Raw genomic sequence first — 13,510 nt, 5'->3', positions numbered from 1 at the left:
CACTATCCCATGGAATTTTTTGTTTCATTTTATGCTTTGCTTCCCATTTCCAGCTGCGTGTTGATGTTGTGCCCAAGACTTCGGAGAATTTCCGGGCCCTGTGTACGGGAGAAAAAGGCTATGGCTACAAAGGTTCCACCTTTCATAGGGTTATACCAAATTTCATGTGTCAAGGTGGTGATTTTACCGCCCACAATGGTACCGGTGGCAAATCGATTTATGGCGCCAAATTTGACGATGAAAACTTCATTTTAAAACACACCGAGGCCGGCACTTTGTCAATGGCCAACTCAGGACCCAATACAAATGGCTCTCAGTTTTTTGTGACAACTGTGAAAACCACATGGTTGGATAATCGTCATGTCGTCTTTGGCCATGTCGTTGAGGGTTTGGATATTGTCAAGAAAATCGAATCGATGGGTAGTCAATCGGGTAAAACCTCGAAGACCATTGTCATCAGTGATTGTGGTCAGCTGTAAGAAAACAGAAGAGAGTTTTTTGATACAAATAAAAATGAGAAACAGATTTGACAAGAATTATATATTTAATTTATTTACAGGTGGCTATTTGCAGGCAGGGCTATTTCGAGCTGGAATCTGCCATTCTGGGCAATAAAAAAAAATTAAGAAATCAATTTTTGTTCTCAATAAATATCCATCGACAAACTAGCTTGGAAGTCTTTGAGTCGTCGGGGAGTTAGATATTTACGATATACTTGAGTTCGGGGAGTAAATCGGCAAAAATCAGGAAAACAATAGGTCAACTTTAAGGAAGTAGAGTGAGAAAATTTTTGCATTAAATCAAAATTGGCTAAAAATATGTATGTAATCACTTTATAGGGAACTTTACAGAGGCAGTGTCACTAGCAGTTGGTATAAAAAATCTTACGAATCAATTTTTGTTCTCAATAAATTCTTAAAGGGGTAAAATGTCGAAGACCATTGACATCAGTGATTGTGGTCAACTTGAGGAAGAAGAAGTGGAAAAACTTCTATAAAAATGAGAGATAAATTTTAAAATAATATATATTTAATTTGGTTATAGGTGGCCAGATGGATGGATGGATTGAAGAAATCAATTTTTGTACTCAATAAATATTCATCGCCAAACTGGCTAGGAAATCTTTATCGTTGAGGAATCTGATATTTTCAATATACCTCAATTGGTGGTTAGTAAATCGATATAACCCACGAAAACCATTGGTCAACTTTAAGGATTAGAGTAAGAAGTTTTTATACAAATAAAATTTTTTTTAAAAATATGTATTTAATCATTTTCTAGGTAACATTACAAAGGAGGGTCACTAGCAGCTGGTATAAAAAAATCTTAGGAATCAATTTTTGTTCTCAATAAATTCTCAAAGGGGTAAAGCGTCGAAGACCATTGACATCAGTGATTGGGGTCAACTATGGAAGAAGAAGAAGAAAATTGTCTATAAAAATAAAATTGAGAAATAAATTTTAAAATAATATATAATTAATTTATTTATAGGTGGCGAGTTGCAGGCAGGACAATTTGAGGGTGGAATGTCAGTCTGGATTATTAAAAATTAAAAGAAATCAATTTTTGTTCTCAATAAATATTCATCGTCAAACTGGAAAGGAAATCTTTATCGTTGAGGAATCAGATATTTTCAATATACCCCAATTGGTGGGTAGTAAATCGGCAGGAACCACGAAAACCATTGGTCAACTTTAAGTATTTGAGTAAGAAGTTTTTATACAAATAAAAATTTGTTAAAAATATGTATTTAATCACTTTATAGGCAACTTTACAGAGGCAGGGTCACTAGCAGCTGGTATAAAAAAATCTTAGGAATCAATTTTTGTTCTAAATAAATTCTCAAAGGGGTAAAACGTCGAAGACCATTGACATCAGTGATTGGGGTCAACTGTGAGGAAGAAGAAGTGAAAAATCGTCTATAAAAATCAGAGATAAATTTTAAAATAATATATATTTAAAATATTTATAGGTGGCCAGATGGATGGATGGATTGAGGAAATCAATTTTTGTTCTCAATAAATATTCATCGACAAACTGGCTAGGAAATCTTTATCGTTGATGAATCAGATATTTTCAATATACCCCAATTGGTGGTTAGGAATCAAATATTTTTAATATACCTCAATTGGTTGGTCAAATTTTAAGGAAGTAGAGAAAGAAATTTTTATACAAATAAAAATTTGTTAAAAATATGTATTTAATCACTTTCTAGGTAACCTTACGGAAGCAGGGTCGCTGGCGGCTGAAGCAAAAAATCTTACGAATCAATTTTTGCTCTCAATAAATTCTCCAAGGGGTAAAACGTCGAAGACCATTGCCATCAGTGATTGGGGTCAACTGCGAAGAAGAAGAAGTGGAAAACCTTCTATAAAAATTAAAATGAGAAATAATTTTTAAAATAATATATATTAAATTTTTTTATAGGTGGCGAGTTGTAGGCAGGACTATTTGGGGCTGGAATGTCAGTTTGGATTATAAAAAATTAAAAGAAATCAATTTTTGTTCTCAATAAAAATTCATCGACAAACTGAAATGAATTGAAAGTCGTTGAGGGATCACATATTTTCAATATACTCGAATTAGTGGTTAGTAAATCGGCAACGAAGACAACTTTAATGAAGAAAAGTAAGAAATTGTTTATAGTAAATAAAAATTAGTTAAAAAAATGCGTTTAATTAATTTTATAGGTAACCTTACGGGGATAGTGTCAGCGGATGGTACAAAAAATTTTACGAATCAATGTTTGTTCTCAATAAATTCCCGAAAATGTAAAACTTCGAAGACCTTTGTCGTCAGTGATTGGGGTCAACTGTAAGGACGGAGAAGAGGAAAATTGTGCATAAAAATGAAAAGTAAATTGAACAGGTGAAAAAGCAGTATGTTCTGCCGGGTCGAACTTTGAATACCCTCCGTCATTTGGATTGAATTTGGAAATTAAAAAAAAAAAAAAATCGGTTTAAACATCTGTTAAAATCTTATATAAATCGAATATAGCCGTTATATTGGGGTCTATAGGAAGACGTGGACCTGCATAGGCAACTTTTGGCATAAGCCATTACATTTTTTTTATACGAAACTTGAAAAAAAAACTGGTAATAATGTAGCATCATCATTAATATGCCGAATATAGGGAAGACCTGGACCTGCATAAACTATTTTCTGTCACAGGCAGTAGTACCTATTAGGAACTTTAAATACTAAATTTCAAACAATTTCGGTGAATGTTGTACCTAAAATCGTCAAAATACCGAATATAGGGAGGCACTGATATATGGGGCCAATACGATGACCTAGGCTATTTTCTGTCATAGACTGTAGTTCCCACTACGAACTCCAAATATGAAATTTGAAACAATTTCGATGAATTATGTCGCTAAAATCATTAAAATATCGAATATAGACAGATACTGTTATGTCGGGGCTATATGAAGACCTGGACTTTCATAGACAATTTTCTGTCATAGACTGTAGTTCCCATTACGAACTCTAAATTTGAAACAACTCCGATAAATAATGTCCCTAAAATCGTCAAAATATCGAATATCGGGAGTTACCGTTGTATATGGGCTATACGATATGGTGAACCTAAAAACCTGGACCTGATTAAAAAAAACGTCTAATATGGATTTTTAGACTATTCCATTGGAAAAATGTAGCTAATATGTCAAAATACCGATTATAAGGAGGTGCCGTCATATGGGTGATATACGATATCGCGGACCTATATAGAAAATACTCTTCCAAGGGGTGAAGTATTTAGAAGGAACTCCGTTTGTGGATATTCAGACAAATTTGGCTACAATCATCAAAATACCCAATATTGGGGGAGGTACCGTTATATGGTGGCTATACTATATCATGGAACAATCTTCGTCTGCAGACAATTCGACTTCGTCTGCAGACAAAAGACTGATCTGTGCAAAATTTTGGCTTCCCATCTTTATTCGTTTTGACTCTATCGTGATTACAACAGACGGACGGACAGACCGATGGACAGGCAGGGCTAAATCGTCTTAGAATTTTACGCTGCTCAGGAAGATATACCTTGTTGGGTATGACATGAGTATTTCGAGGAGTTACAAATGAAATGACAAAGTTAATATACCCTCCATGGAGGGCATAATAATCGTTAGACCTCTTCGGATTAGTTACCATAATATCGTTAAACCTGGTTGGGGTCCTATCATCTCTTTTCCCTGGATTGGAGACTGATTTTACTGTTGCCCATAATTTACTTGTATCGATTCGAATGTGGAAACACTCCCCGTATTACAAACTCTATTTGTCCTTATGCTTCTCTACCAAACAGTTGATCTCCAATCTCAGTTCCCCGATTCTAGAATCGGCACCGACGAAGCTCGCCACGTTCATTCCCTTGTCAGATCATGCTGTTAAACTATATGCCTGGTGAGAAATGGCAGTCTCTTTTATCTAGGCCAGATCGTTCCAATTTTATTGGACAAAACGAGGAGCTTTCGATAAGTTCAGCCAGTCCCATGCCTTACTTGTTATAACCTAGCATGAAACGTCATAATTCATGATACACATTGAAAATTCCCAATTGCATATCTGTTGCTGATAAATAGGCCGAAGTAGAATTGATTGATTTTTATGAGTCGAACTCGTTTATTTAAAAATAAATAAATATAAAATAATAAATACGAAAATAATTTATAAACAATAAATATTCTAATTAGCTTCTTCAACATTTATTTTTTTCTTCTTTTCAGATGCAGCTTTTGGCATTAGCAAGGCCAAAATAGCTGCCACCACCAGGGCTATTGATGAACTGTAAAGGGCCTCTTCACAATGAGTCTCGATGAGGGCACCCAGCACATTACTACCCGTAACACTGCCAATGCGTCCAACCATTAGGGATATGCAAACAGCCATGGCTCTGAAGGGAAAAAAAAACGGAAAACAATAAATTTTTGTTCTCAATAAATTTTAAACAGGGGAAATTGAAACTCACCTCAAACTGGTGGGAAAAATATCCACCACAATGGCATTCATGACATTTGTTCCCAGGCCGGAACACAGCATTATTAAAAATAGATAAATCGATACCATGGGGTCTTCGACCAATAGGCTCAGGATTCCACATAGTCCGCAAACGGTTAGGACAATAACTACAAGAAGAAAAGGAATATTAGAATTAATTTTTTTCAGGATATTTTAGATGTAATACATACACAGAATGGGAATGCGGTTAAATCTGCGGTTGGCATATATGACCAGAAGTAGAAGACCAACATAGATAAATTCCAGCGATAGGGTATGTTTATAGGTATCAATTTCCAGTTTGGTGACACAAATTTTCTCAGCTACTGGAAACTGTGAATAAGGAGAGGGAAAACGTAGCTATAAAAAATCTGTAAAAAATAAAAGCCAAACCAAATCCTTACCTCTGCGTCTCCATCTAAAGTAAAATTCGAGGATTGGGCAAATCTTAAAATATCACAAAGCCTTTTCGGTTCATCGTATTTGGCCACATATAAATTAATGTTATTGAGAATATAGGGGAACCACATATACACTCCATGGGCGGTGAAAAATGTGGTGAATAAAATGGCGGAGGAGAGAACAGTTTTGCGTATGTGCTGACTCATAAACAGAGGTGCTGTTTGATTCCATATCACCCGACATATTGAGGTTAGAGATTTCTTGTCATTTGTTTTGGTCTGCGTATCCACAGCTGGGACATCGGCCAGGTCCGGTAGTAATGTGGTAATCTAAAAAAAAGGATAATTTTTATTAAATTCTACAAAAAAAACTTCTCCGGGAAGAACTTACCTCAAAGCTCTCATTTTGTAGTTTTTTATTTGACTGCGTATTTTTCTTGTGCATATAGCGCAGCACGTCCAGGGCTTCATCATGCCTATTGGCGCCCAACAGATATTTGGGACTCTCCGGCAAATAGTGGAAAATAATACCACACACCAGACCCGATAGCCCACAAACTATGAAAAATAAACGCCATGGTCTATAGGTTATGCCCAGCAGGGGCACCTCAAACTGCCATTCTTGATTGATGAATACCCATGCAATCAAGGGGAAGAAAATCGCACTAAAGGCTGCAATAAAAGATCCATAAAGCACAGCCCGATTACGATGTTTCTCGCAGTGAAATTCTCCCACATAGGCATAAATGGTAGCAGAACTACCGGATATACTGAAAAAAAGAAAGCGAGAAATAAAATATTTTAGAGAATTAGAATTTGGATGATAAGAGACATGGGTATCCAAAAAATGACGCCGTACAGATGTTTACCTACAAAACGCGAAGCAGTAATCTGGCTTTACTTTTTAATTAGACATAATTGTGATCGTGGAGCAAATCCCCCCTAATTCTCTATTAAAGAAGATGCCACCACAGATTTGGCAGACATAAACTTTTATATTTTAATCTTTGTGTGCTACATGCTTTACGGAAGACTCTAAATTGTCATTGTTTGAATTATTTTTAGACAGAGACTCTAAGTCGCCTCGAGTTGCTCGCCTTATCTTTGTTAGCCTAATAATTGAGGTAAACGGTCGCTTTAGAAGAGATTTGGCTTTATTTAAATAAAAATTTGCATTTCACCATTGAGGTATTTCATCAGGGTACAACTGGAATCACACCATGGTTGTTCCATAAATCAGACAGGTGGACAGAAATAATTATCTACGAGAAGCAACAATTGAGGGGACTTTTGAGGCCAATTTTCAAGGCAAGAGGTTTATGGTTTGCCTAGAAGGATATGTATGTGATTTATGGTTTGCCAAGGAGGATATTTATGGGCAATCTGAAAAAAAGCTCTTAAAAGCTCATGGGTCAAATATCAGCAAAGATCAATTTTTGTTCTCAATAAAAAGAAACGCTGCAAGTTATCGTAAGCAAGTCTATTTTTGGTGTCTGGAATTTGATTTGCCAAAAAGCACATTTTTCTTTCCGGATAAATACTCCAATTTGGCACTGTACATGCATTATATTAAGGTGGTTACCATGGTAGAATTAAGAGGTTAACCACGTGTATATATGTTTAAAATTTTTTCAGAACTATAACTTAGACCGGATCTCAATTTCGAATTAATGTCAGATCAATTTTTGTTCTTAATAAAAAAAGAAACGATACAAGTTGTCGGATTTTATAACCGTTTTGGTTATTCAAAACTTCGACCCATTGTGGGAGAAGTACCCGAAGAAATGGTCCAATCTCTACCATCTGTATAACAGATCTTGTATTTATGGAAATATTGAGATGTACTAAGTCTAAATGGAATCGGATGTTAATTTCGTGTTTTATAAGCCTATTTCGGATTTTATAATCGTTTTGGTTATTCAAAACTTGGACCCTTTGTGGGAGAGGTACCAGAAGAAATGTTCCCATCTCTAACATCTTTTTTTAACAGATCTTGTGTTGATGGAAATATTGAGATGTACCGATGGAATCGGATGTTGTTTTCGGTTTTTTTCTGCTTCATGGCTACTCAAAATTTTAAATCTTTGTGGGAGAGGTACACGAAGGAGTGGACCGATATATTCCATCTGCACACCAGACGTTGGGTTAATAAAAATATTGTGATGGGTGTAATTTGAAAAGAACCAGATGCTAATTTCGGATTTTATAATCGTTTTGGTTATTCAAAACTTCGACCCTTTGTGGGGGAGGTACCAGAAGAAATTATCCGATCTCTACCATCTTTATAACAGATCTTGTATTTATGGAAATATTGAGATTTACCAAGACTTAATGGAATCGGATGTTATTTTCGCTTTTTATGAGCTTCATGATTACTCCAAATGTTGACTCTTTGCGGGGGAGGTACCAGATAAATAATGAGATGTGTGTAATTTGAAGAGAATCTGATGCTTATTTCCGTTTTTATAATCGTTTTGGTTATTCAAAACTATTACCCTTTGTGGGGGAGGTATCAGAAGAAATGGTTCGATCTATACCATCTTCATAACAGATCTTGTGTTTATGAAAGTATTGACATGTGCCAAATCGGAATCGGATGTTAATTTCGTGTTTTATGAGCTCCATGAATATTCAAAATTTTTACCCTTTGTGGGGGAGGTACCAGAAGGAGTGGACTGATATATTCCATCTTCACACCAGACCTTGGGTTAATAAAAATATTGTGATGTGTGTAATTTCAAGACAATAGGACACTTACATCATATTTTAGAAAAGTTATAATTATTTACAATTTTGACCCTTTGTGGGGGAGGGTCCGATATTGTTCATTTTCGCACCTGACCTAGCACTGATGCAAATATTAGGATTTGCAAAGTTGGAGCGAAATTGGATTATCCTTTCCCTTTCTGTGCATTAAATTATTTTCTTTGCAAATGTTCATATTTTGTGGGGGGGGGGGGGGGGTGGAGGTACCAGAAGGAGTGCACCGATACTGCCCATCTACGAACTCAATCTTAGTTTGACAATAATATTACGATGTACCAAGTTTGGATCAAATTTGATACTCCTTTCGAGAGTTATCGTGCGCAGCAGCCAGACAGACGGACATCGTTAGATCGACTTTAAATGTCCTGAAACGGTTTCGGTCCAAAGAGATCTATTGTTTCTAAACGGTTTTTTCGATTAGGCAGGTTTTGGCCGTATCAACATCAATCCTTTTCTCTGCAGGATAATCTAGTCTGGACACCAATCAATTTTTGTTTGTTCTCAATAAATTTTTAAAGACTACGACTGGATGTCATTGATAAAAATTTCCCATTAGGTCACCACAATCCCTTCCTTGCCCCAAATCGAATGAATCAAATTTTGTTCTCAATAAACTTACGAATCAAAATATATGTCTGCGATCTCATATACTTACAATATGCCATTCAAAAACCGCAGAATCACCATCATTGTAAAATTAACCGAAAAACTGGAAATCAAAGTTACGGCAAATCCCAGGAACAAAGTTGGCTGCATAATACGTTTACGACCCATGGTGTCCGCCAGCAGACCCCAAAAATGTGAACTAATTATAATGCCCAGAAAACATATGGCGCCCAATATGCCCTGTTCTTGGTAGGATAAGTCGAGGTCACACGACACCACGGGCAGGGCAAAACTCATGCCAACCGATTCCAAGATGACATTGTTCAATACCGCACCAGAGAAGACAATAATTTGGGTATTGAATTTGCCAAAATCTGCAGAAAGTAAAACCGGATATTAGGACAGGATTTTAGATAACATGGGCATGTTTCAGAACAGGCAAGAATCTAATAGTTTTGCAATTTTCATAAGGGGAAAATTGGAAAAAAAACTTTTACATTCTTGCAGTTCTGGCACAGATTAATGATTATTTTCAAACTCACGAGTTTTCTCTAAGGCCTCATCAATGGTGGCAACTTTTGTGGCCTCCACCTTAGTAGGCTCCTTTTTCTCCATTTTAGTTTCCGATTTATCCATTTTGAGATTTTTGGAATTTGAATTTTTTTCTAAAGCTTGATCTCGTTTTTGCAGTCTTCGAGGAGAATTTCTTTTTGTTTTTTTTTTCTAATGCGCCACCACTTTCACTACATTGCCCTTGGAATGATCACCGATGAGAAGTGTGAAAGCTTTTCAAGCGCTTCAAACATTTTATAGTTTCTGTCCAGCGTCTGTCATTGTGGTGGCGCAACCAAACCACACAGGTAGCAGCGTTCCCCTTGATTATCTCGTCGTTTTTTTTTATTGAAGTGTTTTTCTCGGATTTGCCTTTACAGGCCCCCGTTATTAGACGGAACGTATATAAACCTTTTTGTGAAGGTTTTATGGGGCCTGCTAAGTCCCAGGTAAATAATTAGACAAGAGAACAGACAGTAATCAAGTTATTTTTGCACAAAAAACATGAGATTACATCAGATTACATGATGGGAAAACAAGTGTTTTTCGTTTGTTGTTTGGACCCGTCATAACTCTGTTGCCAAGTCCAAAAGAAGAAAAAAAATAATACCTTATCTTAAGAAAACCTATTTCGAGACATATATTGGACCTTAGACAATTTATTTATATATTCTACAATGCGGGCCGATTCAGATAGTTATTGTTTGTTGCAGGGATTAAATAACTATTATTTTTAACAAAATCTTGTTTTTAATGTGTCGCTCGCTATTTTTGGTTACTAGTAAACAGATCACTAAACCTTTATCTTCAGACATCGAGAAAACCGAAAATAATGTTTGCCCACCATGTCTGGCACGTTTTTAGGAAAAAAAGTTTATCTCTTCGAAATTTCTTAAAATAAACATCAAACCCAAATAATCAGATTTAAAGGTTAAGGTGCAGTTGCGAATCTTAGTTATATTTGCTTACGATTCCCTATAAAGGTTAAAAATAAAGGAGAGGAGTTTTCTTCGCGTCAACCACACTACCGATCAATCAAAAATAAAAGAGATTAGACATGAAATCATGCAATAGTACGATTACAATTTCTTTATTTGATATCCCTTCATTTTCCGATTTATGTGTCGTAGTCCATCCTTAAATATGGGCGTACAACTGGAATGAAATTTACAATAATTTCCAACCAAATATTTTGAGATTTTCCCATATTCTCAATCTATCAAGGAAAAATATAATCTAAAACAGAAAACTAAAATATAAGCCCAAGAAGTAGTATCGGCAGAAGACTGAAAGAGTACATGGATGCACTTCAATAAATGCGGACTTATGGTGAGAATACATAAAACTGGCTTCTTCGTAAAAGAATAAACGAACTTTAGGTTTACTTAGCTCAAATTCGGACCATAATTAATACTTGTTAATCCTACGCTCAATTATCCTTATATGCCGAAGACTTATGCCAGTCAAAAACGCGTTTTATGTATCCTCACCTTTAATCCTATGGTGAAAAGTGCGCCTTACAAAGGCAAATCACAGTCTACAGAAACGAGCGTCCGGAAATACATTCCTACGATCAAGGTTTAAAATTCACTAATTGGAACTTCCGATAAGATAAAATACTTCGGAATCATCCTGTATGATATATTTGATTTCTGACGACGCGTGGGCTATGCACTGTAAAAAGCCAAAAAAAGGATCTACGACTGTCGGAGGCAGTTCCGGAAGTGAGGAAGACACTTGGCGGATGTAAAACTGTTTATCTATTATTCCGAGTTTTAGTTTGACATAGTTCGATTTTGGCCCTACGCACCTTTATTCTTTTCCGAAGAAGCCAGCCGTTGACTTTAGTCAGTCAAAAGAGCGTTTTATGTATTCTCACCTTAAGGATATGGCAATGAAAGATCTTGGCATCGTGTTTAGGAATGAGACCAACAATTGGTAATGGAATTTACAGATGATCGCCCAACAGGAACATCTATAACTCTATAGAATTCAGATCGATCGAAAGCTGGGAATACATAAAGCGCTTATTTGGCTGGCTTAATTCAGAGGCTGGCAAAGTAGTTTTAGGTTGATTTAGTTCGATTTTGCTCCTTTGTTCATTTTCGAAGAAGCCAACAGATGACTTAAGCCCGCCAAGTAAGCGCGTTATGTATTCCCAACCTTAGTCTTCATGATGAGGAATGACATTAACTTTCTAGAACAGAACCAAGCCGTAGAAAATAGGATAGTGCACCAATTCTTGGAATGCCAAGAGCAAGTCCCCTGCATAAAAAGAAGGATGCACCTGCCGCCCGCAGCTTCACTAAAATTACGCAACGAAGCAATACTATACGAGTTTATGCAGATACCTGTATGAATTTATTGTTAAGACACGTGGTCCGTTCTATCCGTTCTTCATATCCAATCTTTTGTTAGTAGAAATATTGGGACCTATGAAATTTGAAGACCAAAGAAGCGGGTCGATATTGCTCCATTTCCCACCTGTCGAAGACCTGATGCAAATATTAGTATTTATTTTGAAGCAGCTAACGAAGTTATGTCCACTACAGACTATGCGAATCAATGTTTAGAAATAATTAAGAAAAAAACGTGCAATTTGGGAATCTTCGGGACCCCATGTCACAGGAAGTACACGTTAACTAACAAAATATATATAAAATTAATTTAATATAATTTAATCAGGATAAAAAAGGACGATATCCGGAATAAAATTCTCAATTTGTGGATGGAACAGACTATGTAATACCTTTAACTATTTTGAATATTTGCCACAAACAATTCATTTCATAAAATTAAATGAATATTTGAATAGTTTATAAATGTAAATAAACAAGTCTTTTTGTTGTGACAGTTCATTTGAACGATTGTATTTGACAAGCTCAGTTACAGAAAATGCAAAAAGTTGGCTTCTTGATTCTACCATGATTTTGCCATGGTTCTACTATTTTTTTTGAAAAGTTATTCCCAAAAAAATACATTTTGTAGAACCTTAAAAAACATATTTTTTTGAATCCTCGTTCTACTGATTCCTTAAAAAATATTCTTATTAAAATCCAGGTTTTGCAGGCGCTGGAAACAGCCTTCGAAGAGAATTTATTTCTTTCGATTTTTTTGAATAGTTATTCCCAAAAAATACATTTTGTAGAACCTTAAATAAAACATATGTTTTGAATCCTGGTTTTACTGATTCCTTAAAAAATATTCTTATTAAAATCCAGGTTTTGTAGGCGCTGGACAAATAGCATTTTGAAAAATTCACGTTTTGCTGGTCCTTGATGAGACACTATTTAAAAAAAATTCAGGTTTTGTAGACCCTTGAAAAAATATATTTCCGAAAAATCCATGTTCCGTTGGCACTTGAAAAAAAAAACGTTTCCTAATTCTCGTTTTAAAAAATCTACGTTTAAATTGCTATCATTTTTTAGTTTTAAACAAATTTAAAATTTTCAAAATGTTTCCCATTTCGCCTTTAAATTTTTCCCATTTATCTTTTTAATGTTTGACTTATTTTTGTAATATTTATATGGAATATCAACATTTGTCAACATTTACTGTCTTTGAAAAATACTGCAGAATGTGTAAACGCCTGCTAAGGCAGCAAATGATCTAAGGATGTGAACATGGCATTAATACGTTATGTTATTTACTCTTAGTGTCCTCTAGTGTAGCATAGTAATATCATGATTAACACTGACAACAAATAAATTGATATGCAGGTGTCTATGTAGAGTTTTTTTACATATCATGCTATTACTATTTACCAACAGATGCCGCTGTTTTAAAAAGATTTTGATGCTTTTTAATGTGTTGAAAGGCATTGAGACCGTAGATAAAATTGTTTTATTACTTTTTTTTAAAGAAACGTTCATCTGTTGTCGTCATTTATGGCTGAGATCTGTTTATCGCGTTACAAAGACGTTATCTTCTTGTTATCTTTATCAATTGTATTTCTTCTTAGCATGTTTCTTCCATGGTATATTCGCGTATATGAGCAATCATTTTTTTCGAGATTTCGTGTTAAATCTCACAGCCCAAGATAAGAGAGACAGTGATCCATTTTTCTCCAGAATTTATGAATAATATACTATGGAGCAAAAATATAGCACATGCTTTTTTCAACGTGTGGTTTTGGTAGCCTGAAACATTTTTTGTGGACAGATAGTTAGCACTAAGTGCCA

At 35.3% G+C, this 13,510-nt stretch overlaps 2 protein-coding genes across 2 annotated transcripts; one reads left to right on the top strand and one right to left on the bottom strand.

Annotated features, from left to right (window-relative positions):
* The first annotated feature begins 48 nt into the window (after positions 1 to 48).
* LOC101899917 (peptidyl-prolyl cis-trans isomerase-like) lies at positions 49 to 521 on the top strand. The gene has a single exon (XM_059122399.1). It carries the CDS (start codon positions 165 to 167, stop codon positions 477 to 479), a length of 315 nt encoding a protein of 104 aa, XP_058978382.1. The 5' UTR covers positions 49 to 164; the 3' UTR covers positions 480 to 521.
* Positions 522 to 4,605: 4,084 nt separating this feature from the next.
* On the bottom strand, positions 4,606 to 9,542 carry LOC101899744 (synaptic vesicle glycoprotein 2B). Its single transcript, XM_059122397.1, has 7 exons — positions 9,320 to 9,542; positions 8,827 to 9,151; positions 5,797 to 6,175; positions 5,409 to 5,735; positions 5,196 to 5,337; positions 4,976 to 5,132; positions 4,606 to 4,900 (listed from the first exon to the last, which is right to left on the bottom strand). Exons 1-7 carry the CDS (start codon positions 9,411 to 9,413, stop codon positions 4,693 to 4,695), a joined length of 1,632 nt encoding a protein of 543 aa, XP_058978380.1. The 5' UTR covers positions 9,414 to 9,542; the 3' UTR covers positions 4,606 to 4,692.
* Positions 9,543 to 13,510: the final 3,968 nt, after the last annotated feature.

Source organism: Musca domestica, unplaced genomic scaffold (assembly GCF_030504385.1).
Source record: "Musca domestica strain aabys unplaced genomic scaffold, Musca_domestica.polishedcontigs.V.1.1 20, whole genome shotgun sequence".
Classification (NCBI taxonomy): Eukaryota; Metazoa; Arthropoda; class Insecta; order Diptera; family Muscidae; genus Musca; species Musca domestica.
This window is presented reverse-complemented; position numbering and strand designations above follow the sequence as displayed.

Coding starts and splice junctions, on each gene's coding strand:
- LOC101899917 (XM_059122399.1), top strand. CDS start 165: ATGTGTCAAGGTGGTGATTTTACCGCCCACAATGGTACCGGTGGCAAA.
- LOC101899744 (XM_059122397.1), bottom strand. CDS start 9,413: ATGGATAAATCGGAAACTAAAATGGAGAAAAAGGAGCCTACTAAGGTG. Junction 9,152..9,319: donor TGAGGCCTTAGAGAAAACTC/GTGAGTTTGAAA, acceptor TACTTTCTGCAG/ATTTTGGCAAATTCAATACC. Junction 6,176..8,826: donor CGGTTTTTGAATGGCATATT/GTAAGTATATGA, acceptor TCTTTTTTTCAG/TATATCCGGTAGTTCTGCTA.